General features: G+C 50.8%; 1 protein-coding gene across 1 annotated transcript in view; it reads right to left on the bottom strand.

Moving 5' to 3' along the window:
• Nucleotides 1-201: 201 nt before the first annotated feature.
• TMPRSS2 (transmembrane serine protease 2) overlaps nt 202-14,766 on the bottom strand; it is a 43,650-nt gene continuing 29,085 nt past the window's right edge. The window contains exons 8-14 of the mRNA XM_043873607.1: nt 11,669-11,712; nt 10,164-10,335; nt 8,466-8,641; nt 7,706-7,801; nt 3,771-3,913; nt 3,425-3,577; nt 202-1,694 (exon numbers count right to left, since the gene is read on the bottom strand). Of these exons, the coding sequence (XP_043729542.1) occupies nt 1,683-1,694; nt 3,425-3,577; nt 3,771-3,913; nt 7,706-7,801; nt 8,466-8,641; nt 10,164-10,335; nt 11,669-11,712 (796 nt within the window). The 3' untranslated portion in view covers nt 202-1,682. The remainder of the gene's footprint in view (nt 1,695-3,424; nt 3,578-3,770; nt 3,914-7,705; nt 7,802-8,465; nt 8,642-10,163; nt 10,336-11,668; nt 11,713-14,766) is intronic.

The following is a 14,766-nucleotide window of genomic DNA, read 5'->3' as shown; positions in this document are numbered from 1 at the left end:
AAAGAGTTGGACACGACTGAACAATTAACACTCTCACACTTGCACTTTGCTGTCCTACAGGACAAGCTGTGAGGGCCAGCAGGGCAGCCAGGAGATCACATCTGCCCCACCCCACCTGACCTCACCCCCTGCCAAGCCACCATGCAGCGGCTGCCTTGACATCCAGGCCCCACACGGAAATGCAGACTGGTTCTGCTTGCACATGTTTGAAAAACAAAAAAATGCATAATTTATTGGTACAGTTTTTCACAATTGAATTTTACAGTTTAAAAAAGATACAAAACAAAGAACAAACAGTGGTCACATAAATTAAAAGAAGCACTAAAGAAGGCACGCTTGCTCACCATCTTGACGCTTTTTAAAATCTGGCTCGGGAGGAGGCAGGTCAGGATGGCCCCTGGGGATGCTGCCGCCCGAGCATCCTGCTAGCGGATCGTCCTGACTTCCACTCCAAGGCCAAGTCCTAGTGCAGAATCATTCAAGTCGTTCTGCGAAACCACTGTGTCAGAGAGGAGGCAGGACCTCACAGCACCCGTGTTTACGCTTCACACTTGGTCACTGAAGCCTGACTCTCCCCTGCAGGGGAATTTGAGGAGTGGCTGGAAGGGGCCACGGGGAGGCCCTTGCACACCCCTCTCTCCTTTCTCACAAGCCCAGATGCTGGGCTTCAGGACAACATTTCCAGAACATTAAATTGGGAGCAGTCACTTTGTGAAAGCAGCTCACGTCGGCTACTGCTCACACAAGCAAAGGCAACAGTAGTTTCAAAAAGCTAAGAGTAGGACTACGGCCTGGTTTCATGGGCACTGAGGTAGTAACAGGTAGACGCTTTACAGGAAACAGTGTTTCTTTAATTAGTATCCCTGATTTCCCTGGGGGAGCTCAATTTCCAGGTGAATGATTAGCAGGCTTTAAGAGGGTCAGCAGGCACCCCACTCGGGGTGAAGACCTCAGTGGGGACCCAGGGCATTGCACCATCTTCAAGGGAGGCCAGGGAGAGCCTGGAGAATTAAGGCAGGTCTCCCTGGGTGGAGGGCCCCCAGCAATGCTGGGGGTGATCACATATGTTCCCAGGGCTCTGTCTACACACCCCCCAAAAGAAAAAGGTTTGGGTCCCCTTTCAAGTGGCTATCAAGTCATCACCCATGAAGAGTTGGTCCCTTTATTTCCAGCCAGCACTCTGGGCTGCTAAGAAGGCACTCAAGAATGTTCATCAAATTCTCTCGTGGGGAGACAGGCCCTGGGGCTACCCCAAGTGGCCTCACCAGCAGTAGCCCCAGAGGCTGGCCCCTGCAGGTCCTGCCAGGCTTTTCCCCTTCCTTTCTCAAGCCGTCCAGCAGCTGAGAAGTCGCCAGCCCCATGTGCATCCAAGAGGGGTCCCTGGAATGGGGCCCGAGGGAAGGTCCCCGTGGGGCAGACACCATCCCCTTGCTCTGCACTGGCTCTGCTGTCCACGTCCAGCCAGCCTCCCCAATCAGACGAGGGTTCTGGAAGGGTGGGCCCAGGGGTAGTGGAGCCACGGGTCTTCACAGGACTGTGGAAAGGGCCAAGACATACAGGATCATGATCAAATAAAAACAAAAGGACCTGGAATCACTTCAAAATATACGTAGTGCATGGAGATTAAAAATCAGCCCCTTCATTTTCTTGTGGAATGTTGCCAAGGACCCAGGCCGTACAGATTAGCTGTTTGCCTGTTCAAAAAGGAAAAAGAAATGATGTTATTTTCTTAAGACAAACAAAGGTAGAAAATTTATTTTTCCCCTACATTGACAGGGAGGGCTTCCCTGGCGGCTCAGTGGTAAAGAGTCCACCTGCCAACCCAGGAGACACGGGTTCCATCCCTGATCCAGGAAGATACCACGTGCTTCGGAGCAATTAAGCCCATGCACCACAACTGCAGAGGCTGGGATCGAGAGCCTGTGCTCCACAACAAGAGTGCAAGCTACACTGCTTCAGTCTCGCCAGATTCTTTGTGACCTCATGGACCGAAGCCCGCCAGGCTCCTCTATCCATGGGACTCTCCAGGCAAGAATACTGGGGTGGGTTGCTGTGCCCTCCTCCAGGGGATCTTCCCAACCCAGGGATCGAACTCGAGTCTCTTACGTCTCTCTGCACTGGCAGGTAGGTTCTTTACCACTAGCGTCACCTGGGAACCCCCCCATAAGAGAAGCCACTGCAACGAGAGAGAGGCCTGCGTACACCACGAGAGAACGTCTGTGCAGAATAAAGACCCAGCACAGCCAAGAATTAAATAAATAAATTATTTAAAGAGTAAGACAAAGGGATATTTTTTTCTACAGCATGAAGGTTGGGTTAGACTGACAGAGGAGGAGAACGGTATGTGCAAATGCCCGGGGACAGGAAGGGCCGGGATGTGGGGGGGGGGGGGGGGGGGGAGGGAGTCCAATCTCTCAGCACCGCTGGGACACAGGCGTCTCTGGGCCAACCAAGCATGACCTTAGCCTCTGAAAGTCATCCGGGGTCTACTTAGTCCTGCTTTCTACCCCACCTCCTCTGTCGTCATCCAGCCCCCCCACTTCCCGCTGCTGAGCCAGCAGCTTTGCCTAGACAGTGCCTGTTTGCTCTCTCATCCTGGAGGGACAGTCACCCCTTGGCCTGCCTCACCTCCCCCCCCCCAGTCTCCCCAGGACCCCTCCCAGCTTCCCTCCATCATGCAGTCCTCAATGGGACAATGGGGGTCATGTATTTCCAGTACTCGGCCCTTTGCAGGGTGGGGACTGGCTGGGCCCTGAGTCACTTGAAGGTGTTAGGTCAGGTTTTCGCTCAGGGGAGATGCAGGCCAGGCCTCACCAGGCAGTGCCCTCAGCTTCTGCCCCATCTCCTGGCACCTGGGCACCTTTGGAGACTTGAGGGAGACAGGACTTTCACCTGGAACCTAGCCCTGGAAGGAGCCAAAATCTGTGAGCACTGCCCAGTCCCAAGGCCCCAGTGATGGACAGACATCTGGTCCTCACCCAGGATCTGGGCAGAACCCAAGACTGGGCTCCGCTGAGTATCATGCACCCGGCCAGAAGCCAGAGGCAGCAGGGGCGCCAGGAAACCCTGGGATCGTTCCCTTCTCACACCCTCTGCTTGTACAAGAGACAACAGTTGCTCCCTTGGGTGCCCGTGAGAGCCCAGAGAAGGACAGGGCCGGGTCACGGCTGGCTGACCTGCCTCCCTCTGCTCTCTGCCCGTCACCAGAAGTTTGATGCAATGACATCTGAGTAGGTGAATGGAGCTATTAGAGCCAGAAGCAAGCCCATCACAGGGAGCCCTGGACCCTGCAAAGCTGGGCCCCAGAAGTTTGCATCCAAATGCATACGGGGAGGGGTGCCACCTGTCACAGGCCCACACCTCCAAGACCTCCGGGCTCTGACACAGTGAAGTGGGGAGCCGATCAGGAGGATGGAAAGGTTACCCTCATTTGTCGATAGATCCAGTCTGTGAACATGGTCACGTTCCCGTACACTCCCGGTCTGTACGCCTTGGCACAGCCTGACCCCCAGCTCGTGTCTCCGATCAGCCACCAGACGCTGCTCTTCAGAGTGACCAGAGGACCTCCACTGTCTCCCTGGGGGACACAGCAGGTTACAGAGCAGAAGTCAATCCACAAGCCGCAGAGGCCAGAGGGCAAGAAGGTGGGATGAGGGCTCAGCAGGGTGAAGGGAGAGTCTCTGGGTCTCCTCCAACCCCGGGTCCCAGGTACGGGAGGGGTGCACCTCATGGGCCCAGTGGGAGCCGGGCAGGGCCTAGCTGGCCATCACCTGGCAGGAGTCGACGGTGCCCTGCAGGTAGCCTGCACAGATCATGGCGGACGTGATGAGGTTGTTGTACATGTACTTGTTGTTGCACTGCCAGGGCTCAATGAGGTGCACCATGGCCGCGTTCAGGTCATCCGAGGTCTTCCCTGCAACAGAGGACAGCACAGCTCACAGGAAGCCTGGTCTCCCTCCTGGACACGTGGACATGTGACCACGCCTCTCCTCCAAAGCCGGCTCCTGGGGAACCCGGGCACCTTTCAACTGCTGGGGCATGTGTTTAAAGCGGCTCTAGATTGTGTTTGGGGAGGACTACCTGCCTCTGGGCTGTGGACCAAGCTCCAACTGTGTCCTAGAGTCACCTGCTCATTGCCCAGCCACGTGGTTCCCTGGGATCACTTCTCCTCCTCCACTGCTCTCTTCTCTGGACAGTTCCCAGGGCGGCACCAGGAGCTCCTGTGTTTCCACCTCAAGCACCCCAACCTTTCTCAGCCCCACGTGATCCTCCACCCCTGACTGCCTGCCCTCGGCTCCCTGCACGTGGAGACCTCCAACCACTTGCAGGTCTGTGCTGTCTCTGGCACCCACCTGCTGCATAGATGTTTGCTAGGCTCTGCAGGTTTGGGGGCTGAAGCAGGGCCTCTCCTGGAGTACTTCCCTGCCCTAAGCCACACCACTTGATCCTCCTGAAGCCGGGAAGCGGCCCCATGCCCCACCATGGGGCTTAGATCACGAGCACGAAGCAGGACCCCCGAGACTCCTCACTCTCCCGTGACACTCCATCCATCAGCAGATTTGGTGGCTCTGCCCTACCCCCACACCCACCTCCCTGGTCTGAGCCACCTTCTTGTCTCGCAGGATGTGGCAGTGGTCTCCTCACCATGCCGCCTACCTTTTCTGTGAGTCCCTACTTAGCCGTCCAACCATGTCACTCCCTAGCAGCTCCCTGTCCCACTTGGATTAGAAACCAGTGCTATCATCATAGCCTACAATACCCTATGCAACCTGACTCCAGACTGCCCTCTCACCCCTGGTTCATCATGCCCTGGCCACACTGTTCCTAAGACATTCTTGTTATGTTGATTTCAGCTCAAATATTCCCTCTTCCAGGAAGCCCTCCCTGACCACCCCTCACTATGACAAGCCTCCACCATTTGAAAGCACCTAGTTTCTCATTTCCTATCTGAGCACAATCTGCCTGCCCCCGCCCCAGCACCCATAGGAGAATGTGAAGCTTCTGCAGGCAGAGGTTTTGTCTTAGTTTGCTCACTGTTGCTTTCCCAGCCCGTGGAAGGTGCCCCACAGATCATGGCTGACTTTCCCTTCGGTCTTGGCTGCTCGGGAAACTTGCTCACAACTGGAAGGATCAACCCAGGAGCTTCTCTAGCCCAGATGCCAGGATACGCAGCCCAGCTGCCGTCTCTCCCTTCTCCCTCTAAGTCACTCTGCCCATGTACTATTCACCTTGCCAGCCTTCCTGGCACCAGGGACCAGTTTCATAGAAGACAATTTTTCCACGGACCAGGGAGGTGGGGGGATGGTTTCAGGATGATTCAAGTGCATCACATTTATTGTGCACTTCGTTTCTATTATTACTACATTGTGATAATGTGGTAATGAAAGCAATGGGGAGCAGCTATAAATACAATGAAGCTTTGCTTGCTCACCCGCCGCTCACCTCCTCCTGTGTGGCCTGGTTCCTAACAGATCACTGACTAGCACCAGTCCACGGCCTAGGGTTTGAGACCCCTGCTTTAAAGAATTCCTTGTAGGTGTGCCCTAAACACTTCTGGAAGGATGTAAACAATATATTAATATAAACGTACCACTAAGCACATCTACACACTCAGCAGTGGCCACGGGACTGGAAAAGGTCAGTTTTCACTCCAATCCCAAAGAAAGGCAATGCCAAAGAATGTCCAAACTATCACACAGTTGCACTCATCTCACACGCTAGCAAAGTAATGCTCAAAATTCTCCAAGCCAAGTTTAAACAGTGCATGAACCATGAACTTGCAGATGGTCAAGCTGGATTTAGAAAAGGCAAAAGAACCAGAGATCAAATTGCCAACCTTCTTTGGATCATTGAAAAAGCAAGAGAGTTCCAGAAAAACATTTACTTCTGCTTTGTTGACTACGCCAAAGCCTTTGACTGTATGGATCACAACAAACTGCAGAAAATTCTTAAAGAGATGGGAATACCAAACCACCTTACCTGCCTCCTGAGAAATCTGTATGCAAGCCAAGAAGAAACAGTTAGAACCAGACATGGAACAACAGATTGGTTACAAATCAGAAAAGGCAAAGCTGTATATTGTTACCCTGCTTATTTAACTTATATGCAGAGTACATCATGAGAAATGTTGGGCTAGATGAAGCACAAGCTGTATTCAAGATTGCCAAGAGAAATATCAAAAACCTCAGATATGCAGATGACACCACCCTCATGGCAGAAAGTGAAGAACTAAAGAGCCTCTTGATGAAAGTGAAAAAGGAGAGTGAAAAAGTTGGCTTAAAGCTCAACATTCAGAAAACTAAGATCATGGCATTCGATCCCATCACTTCATGGCAAATAGATGGAGAAACAATGGAAACAGTGAGAGACTGTTTTGGGGGGCTCCAAAATCACTGCAGATGGTGAATGCAACCATGAAATTAAAAGATGCTTGCTCTTTGGAAGAAACGCTATGACCACCCTAGACAGCATATTAAAAAGCAGAGACATTACTTTGCCAACAAAGGTCCATCTAGTCAAAGCTATGGTTTTCCCAGTAGTCATGTATGGATGTGATAGTTGGACTATAAAGAAAGCTGAGCACGGAAGAACTGATGCTTTGGAACAGTGGTGTTGGAGAAGACTCTTGAGAGTCAATCAAACCAGTCCATTCTAAAGGAAATCAGTCCTGAATATTCATTGGAAGGACTGATGCTGAAGCTGAAGCTCCAATACTTTGGCCATCTGATGCGAAGAACTGACTCCTTAGAAAAGACTCTGATGCTGAGGAAGATTGAGGGCAGGAGGAGAAGGGACGACCGAAGATGAGATGGTTGGATGGCATCACTGACTCGATTTTCATGAGTTTGAGCAAGCCCTGGGAATTGGTGATGGACAGGGAAGCCTGGTGTGCTGCAGTCCATGGGGTCAAAAGGAGTCAGACCCCACTGAGCGACTGAACAGAACTGAAGCACATCCAATGCTCCATATAAAGGAAACAGCCACGATCTCTTCATTTGAAAAGTGTTATCAGAGATGAAACCAAATTATAACTGAAGGCAGCAAGGCCAGCCTGCGTCAGGAGAGTCTAGAGCCTCTTCTCCTCTGTGTGGTCAGGGCAGGAGGACTAGGCTTTGATGACCTGCCGCCAGTCACACAGGCCCATCCTCACCGAGACCGTTATCCTCAGCATCAAAGGCTGGCAGACTTCCAGGCAGCCCGTTAATGACTATGTGACTTGAACGCAGTGGGCCATGTGCCTCTCATGTTTAGATGGCTTCTACACTCCAAAAAGCAGTTTTCACTCACTGTTCCATTTGTTTTTTTAATTAATTTTTTGATGTGGACCATTGTAAAAAAAAGTCTGTTGAATTTGTCACAGTATTGTTTCTGCTTTATATCTTGGTTTTTTGACCACGAGGCATGCGGGATCTTCGCTACCTGACGAGGGATTGAACCCACACCCACTGCGCTGGAAAGTGAAGTTTTAACCATTGGACCACCAGGGAAGTCTTTGAATTTAATCTTAATCAGGGCACTGTAGTAGGTAGGGCAGGTAGGATTTTCCCATCTAGCATGTAGAGAAACTGAGGCAAATAGCCTGGGTGAATCACGCAAAAGTCATCCAATCATTCAGTGGTAGAACCAGGATCAAAACCTAGATCTCCCACATCTGAACCCATGCTCTGATTCATGGGACCTGCAGACCCTGTGCCAGGAGACTCACCTTTCTCGTAGGTGGCCCCCCACCCGGAAATCCAGCAGGACTGAGTTGGCTCCAGCATCATGCCTGGATTGGGCAGACACACTGGTTTCACTTTGTCTGTTTCATGAAGAGAAAACACCATGAGCAGGTCTGGTCTAACTGAAGGCTTCGGGTGATGGTCTGCACCTGGACCTTCCCATGTGCATGCACTGGGCCTGGGACCACCACCCTGCGGCCCAAGGAGACTTCTAGATTCCAATGTGCCCTAGCATCCTCTTCCTCTCCCTGCCAGGACCCTTTTTCTAAGAGACAAGAAGTTCCCCTCTGGAAGTTAGGGTTTGGGAAAACTGAAGGTCCACAGTCAACAGTCCTGTGATGCAAATAGTTGACACTTTCCATGGTGTGGCTGCATCAACGACAGACTAAACTGATGACAAAGAAGGTAAATGATCAGTGTACTATAATTAAAGGCACAGTGTCAGCTGTCACTGGCCAGACCCTGATTATGAAAGGACTTGTGTAGACGTGCATGTGTGCTAAGTCGTCACTGTGTGCTGGAGGGAAGACGTGGTGATGACCGCATTGCTCAGTGGCCACAGGCACATTTTGGGGTGGCTCAGCCTCTGGTAAACCCTCTTCTAGCAGTCAATGCCTCCCCCAGACCTGCACACTGTAACTCAATGCACATTTCCTCCATCCAGTCTTCATAGCATGCTTTAATTCCAGTCAGCCTCTTAAGATTTGGTCAAAACTCCCTGGGCTGCAGAACACAGGTACACACCGTTGAAAGTCAGAGGTGTCTGCAGCTTCATTAGAGCGATGTCATAGTTCTTGGTCTTGGAATCATAATTTGGGTGGGAAATCACTTTTGCTACTCGGTATCCACTTCCATAGAGCATGTAAGATTGTTTCAAGATTCCCGCAAAGGCCGCCCAGATCTTGGGATTGTTAAGGGGTCTGGAAGACAGAGACGAACACCGCTCAGCGTGTAAGAACGGCAAACACACAACACGCATCCCACAGTTCTCAAAAGTCATCAGCCTCCGAGGTGACATGACTTGTCAGAAGCCACACCATGCAAAGGCCAGGTGGTCTCAGGCTCTTCTCTCTCCCTATCTTACGCAGCCTCACCCTCCCATACCCCTCTCCTTTACTTCATCAGTGAATCATGTTCCTCCCGTATTTCTGAACCAGCCTGCAAACCCTCACAAATCCAAGAACACTTATGCACGTGTGCTAAGTCACTTCAGTCATGTCTGACTCTTTGTGACCCTATAGACTATAGCCTGCAATGCTCCTCTGTCCATGGAATTCTCCAGGCAAGCATATTGCCCTCCTCCAGGGGATCTTCCTGACCCAGGGATCAAACCCATGTCTCTCACGTTTCCTGCATAGGCAGGCAGGTTCTTTACTACTAGCGCCACCTGGGAAGCCCAACAACACTTATTCTTGAATCTAAATGCCTCCCTGAGGTTTGAAACCCCTTTTCCAGCATGACTGGGTCTTACTTATCTTTATATGCTAGAACATCTCCCGGCACACAGTAGGTGCTTAATAAATGTGTACTGGGGAGTAGACTCTGAGTCTAATAACCACTCTAGCACTACCTTCTTTTGGGTGCTTCCCTTCTAAGAAAATCCCAAATCGTAGAGCCCATGGAATCTGGTGGACACGCGTGAGTTATACACACTCCTTCCTTCAACCCTCACAACAACCCTTGAAGCAGCACATCTGTCTTACAGGTGCAGACGCTACTGTCAGACACCTGGAGTGGATTGTCTGAGGCTACTCAGCCAGGGAACAGCCAAATCAAGCCCAGCATCACTCTAAAGACGACAAACAGCTCCCATGAGTGTGGCTTTTTCAAAATATCCATGTGACCAAAAAAATTCCTTGTTTAAGAAAAAAGGAGGAAGAACAGTATCTTCTACAAAAGCTAACACTACAAATGATGGCCATCCTCACCCCTCCCCACCCATCTGCATGGGAAACTCTGGGGCCCAGGCTGCTTACTGGGTCACAGAGAACCTTCCAGCAGGACAGCCTGAGGTTTGAGTGTCTCCAAGTTTCCCTTGGGACGAGCACCCAGGGAGCCCAAACCTGTCGAGAGGGCAGCGGCCTCAGGAAGTGATAGGACCGAGCTGAGAAGACTGTGGACTGGAATTCCTTCTGATCATAGCATCACCCCAGCCCTATACTGCATCCTGTGCTGACTCAAAGCGATGGACACATGCTATGGGATGTGTTGGCCACAGTTTCACGTGCTTCTCAAGTCGTCTGACCCTCCCTGTGACGCCAGGGAGGCGCCCTTAGAAGCCCCAGTTGTCCGCAAAGAAACCGGAGCCTGCAGGAGTCAGCGACTTTGCTCAAGGCCTCTGGCAGAGCCACCTCGGAAGCCCAGGCTCCGCCCCCTACTCCCCGGCCCCGCCCCTTCCCTCAGGCCACGCCCCCTCTCAGGCCCCACCTCCTGGAGACTTACTCCTCCACACAGTGCGCGGCCGTCACGATCCACTCCGGGGTGATGATGGAGCCGCCGCAGACGTGGATGCCCTGCACGTGCAGGCTAACCTGCCAGGGCCATTCCCCCGAGTAAGCATTCGATCCCCCCACGATCCGGCTCTGGCGGCTCGCCTTCACGGAGACGCCGCACTCTGAGAGTAACAAGCACAGCGCAGCCGGCCCGTGAGCAAAGCAGGGCCGCCCCCGCCCAATCCCACTGCGCCCCTTGCTGCCCCCTTCCCGCCTCCCCCGGACACCTGCCACGCTGTGTGCCCAGACAGTTCCCATCCCAAGGTTCCGGCCTGGCTGCAGGGTGATCATTCTCTCCTCTGGTTCCTGTTTCTCTGGGCTCTGACTTTAGAATAGGCGGCCTGGTCTCTTCTGGCTGGGGTGGGGGGCCAAAGGACACTCCCCACCTGCACCCCCACATCTGCAGCCACCCGCAGGAAGCACCACTTCTGATAGCCCTGGATGCCGCCTGTTGCTTGGCACTTGTGTGATTCCATCAGCATCTCCCAAGTACGCATGTAGCGGGGCAGTAACAAAGGCCCTGGGACCCCCTTGAATGCTCAGAGACCCCAAGATTCCTGAGCAAAGCTAAGGAGGGCTTTTCTCCTATGCACTGCTCTCAAACCATCACAAGGTGGACGGCGTGGGCAGGAGGGCAGGGCAGGCACCATGCTCTCCGGGCACCTAAAGAAGCTTGAACCAACCTGTGTGGGAAGTTACTGCCAGGACCACTGGGGAATGGTGTTCACCCCGGAGCGACTGCTAGCTTCACCTGTTCAAACTGGGAATCCAAGCTTCAGGCCCGAGACCCATACGGGAAGAGGATGGGGCCATACCAGAGAAGGGAGCTCAAGGACAGTGTCCTCCATACCCATAAAAGGTTTGGAAAATGTGAAAGTGGTAGTTGCTCAGTCATGTCTAACTCTTTGTGACTCCATGGATTGTAGCCCATCAGGTTCCTCTGTCCTTGGACTTTTCCAGGCAAGAATACTGGAGTGGGTTGCCATTTCCTTCTCCAAGCGATCTTCCTGACAGAGGACTTGAACTCAGGTCTTCCGCATTGCAGGCAGATTCTTTACTGTCTGAGCCAACAGGGAAGCCCAAAAAGGTTGGAAACTATAAGTAGTCCAAACACTGGAATGGGGACACCCATGGGTCTCCAGCCCCACAATGTGGACACCACAGAGAGGGCCCGTCCGTCTCTGGAGCTTGTCTGTCCTCAGGGGACAGCTGGTTCTTGGACCAAAGCAGTAGGTATCTACAGTGTATCCAGATTCAAGAATGGGAACCCTTGGGCAGAGTGCTGGGCATCTCCTGAACTGTTACTCCACCTTCTATCTCCAAGTCCCCCAAAGACACACTGAGATACAGTTCAGTAAGGTATCAAATTTGATACCATTTGATTTTGATATCAAATGAGATACCAAAATGTATCCCATTTTAGAAACACAAAACAGAAAACCAAGAATCACTTACCTATACAGCGTAAAGACACCACTGTTTTTGAAGAGCAGACATCACTACAAAAGAAGAGGGGGAAATTCTGGTCATGATAACAAGCAAGACACTTGATTCTCAAAATACTTAGAAATAAATATTTTCTTCCAATGTTCTCACTCCCTGCCTCTTTAGATATAGAAGAGTTTGCAATTGAAGACATGAATAGAGGAAGTAAATCTACATACATAGGGGGACAGTAGTAAAGAGTAGACACCAAGTCAAACTGCAGGGTTCAAATCCAAGCTGTGTGACCTTGGGCAAGGCACTTAACCTCTCTGTGCCTCGATTTCCCCATCAGCAGAATGGGCTAATAATAGTACCAAAGGTGGTTGTGAAGATAATCACACACTGTGTGTGTGTATGTTAGTCATTCAGTCATGTCAAGTCAAAGCACACATCATATCAGCTGTTATTTTTTTTTCTTGGAGTTTAAAATCACCCTTTAATTTTGTAAGGAAGACTTTTGTAAACTTGCAGCTTTTTATAACTGCTTTATATGAACTGCACAGAAAACTATACAACCATTTGCCTGGGAACAGAAGAAGAGTTACTCCTTGGGAGGCAAATATTCCAGGTTATAGATGAAAAAGAACTAACCAATGCATTCCACTGTACACTGAATTTTCTCCTAATGTGCTAAAAAGAGAAGCAGCATTGATACCTAGGTATTTGAAGCTGGCAGTGTTCCTTTTTTTTTCTTTTTTAAATTATGGAACTATGATAACATATTTACAGCAGATTTGGAAAATAGAGAACACAGTTACATACAGTTCCACTATACACTACAATTTTTAAGTAGATAAAGATTTTCAGTTGGAATTTCAATATCAAACTCTCAAAAATTAATAGAATGAATAGAAAATTAGAAAGATATAATAGACCTGAAAAACACTATGTACTGAATGTTCTCCTGACATGCTGAGAAGAAAAGCAGTTTCTGACACCCAGGTGTTTGAAGCTGGCGGGATTCTTTTGAACATAGTTCATGTGGGGCCAGATAACTGTTACACGGTAGAGCAGGACATAGGCACACCCATCACACAATCCCATGTAGTTGTTCAGTCACTCAGTCACATCCAACTCTTTGCGACTCCATGGACTAGAGCGTGCCAGGCTTCCCTGTCCTTCACTGTTTCCTGGAGTTTGCTCAGACTCATGTCCATTGTGTTGATGATGTCATCCAACCATCTCATCCTGTCACTCCTTCTGCTCCTGCCCTCAATCTTTCCTCTGCTGAGTCTTTTCCAATGAGTTGGCTTTTTGCATCAGCTGGCCAAAATATCGCAGCTTTAGCATCAGTCCTTCCAGTGAATATGCAGGGTTGATTTCCTTTAGGATTGACTGGTTTGCTCTTGTTGTCCAAGGGACTCTCAAGAGTCTTCTCAGGCACTTCTTAGTGCCACAATTCAAAAGCATCAATTCTTTGGCACTCAGCCCTCTTTATGGTCCAACTTTCATATCTGTATATGACTACTGGAAAAAGCATAGCTTTGACTATATGGACCTTTGTCAGCAAAATGATGCCTCTGCTTTTTAATATGCTATCTAGATTGGTCATAGGTTTCCTTCAAAGGAGCAAGCGTCTTTGAATTTCAAGGCTGCAGTCACCATCCATAGTGACTTTGGAGCCCAAGAAAATAAAATCTGTCATTGTTTCCAGTTTTCCCCCATCTATTTGCCATGAAGTGATGGGGCCAGATGCCATGATCTTCGTTTTTTGAAAGTTGAGTTTTAAGCCAGCTTTTTCAATCTCCTCTGTCACCCTCATCAAGAGGCTCTTTAGTTCTTGTTCACTTTCTGCCATTAGAGTCATATCACCTGCGTATCTGAGGTTGTTGATATTTCTCCCTGCATTCTTGATTCCAGCTTGTAATTCATCCCATGAACCTGGTCCAAACCTCACAGTGACCAACAGCCCCCTCTGCTGGCTGGCACGAGTGACTGTGCTTCTTTGCCAAGCCCAGCAGTGGCCTGGCTTCATGACACTCACCTTCTGACGAAAAAGCATTAAGGTACCAGCTATAGAATCACCCTCATTTCTGGACAGCATCCAACCCATGGCCAAGCCTAGCTTCCTGGAACCTTCCCCAAATGACTCAATACAAGCCCACATCCCTTCTAACACCCTCCCACTGAGACACCCATGGTTCCAAGACAAAGTGTGTCCTGGTGGTCTCTGGCTGGGCGGCACTGGATGCCAAGAGAAGACATGCCCCCATTGAGAGCGGATGTTTTCTAAGGATCATCAGGTCATTCTCCCTGTGTGGTGGCATACTGTGCAGCCACCTGACCCTGATGCTGGGAAGGATTGAGGGCAGGAGGAGAAGAGCGACAGAGAATGAGATGGTGAAGGACAGGGCAGCCTGGCGTGCTGCAGTCCGTGGGAAAGAGTCAGACACAACTAAGTGACTGAAGAACACAGCATCAGGGCATGAGGCAGACACTCAGACGAGCCCTACGAGGAGCCTGAGGTTCAAGTAGCAAAGTGCTACATCTGAAAGCAAACAGGAAAGAAGTCCTCCCAGCCCCTGACAAGCGTACAGGACGCCATGAGCCAAGCAATGACCTTTCCTCCAAAGTCTGAAGACATCTTTCGAGTTACCACGAGGGGGCAGCCTTCCCTCCCTTGCTCAGCCCTGGTTCCAAGTAACCCAGCAAGACAGAGACAGTCTTTACAGAGAGCCCAGGCAGCTGTGTTGAGCTTCTCAGGGGAGCAAACCATGGCCTGCTGTTTTGATGGCCACACCAGGCAATGGGCACCCTTCCTCCTAGGCTCAGCCTGTCACATTCTTGGGGACGGCCAGGCTCAGGTGCCCCGGGCAGAAGTCAGCCCCCTGGGCCGCCAGGAACACAAATCTGCTTCAGTCTCCCACTCACAGAGGAGGGGGAAGCTTGACTCGTCCTTCTTTCCCTAAATACAGCACCTGGCACCTGGCCAGCAGGGAGGGACGACATGGTTTGGATCAGTGATGGGGGACTGGGAGCTGAGGAAGCTCTATGCTGTGTGTCTTTTACATGAAAGAACATTCCATTTGGATAACAGTATTCTATACTCCCTGGTTGCTCAGTGGTAA

The sequence above is a fragment of the Cervus elaphus genome, chromosome 19 (genome assembly GCF_910594005.1).
Source record: "Cervus elaphus chromosome 19, mCerEla1.1, whole genome shotgun sequence".
Lineage (NCBI taxonomy): Eukaryota > Metazoa > Chordata > Mammalia > Artiodactyla > Cervidae > Cervus > Cervus elaphus.
Note: the sequence above shows the minus strand (reverse complement) of the source record. Positions and strands in the feature narration are given on the sequence as shown.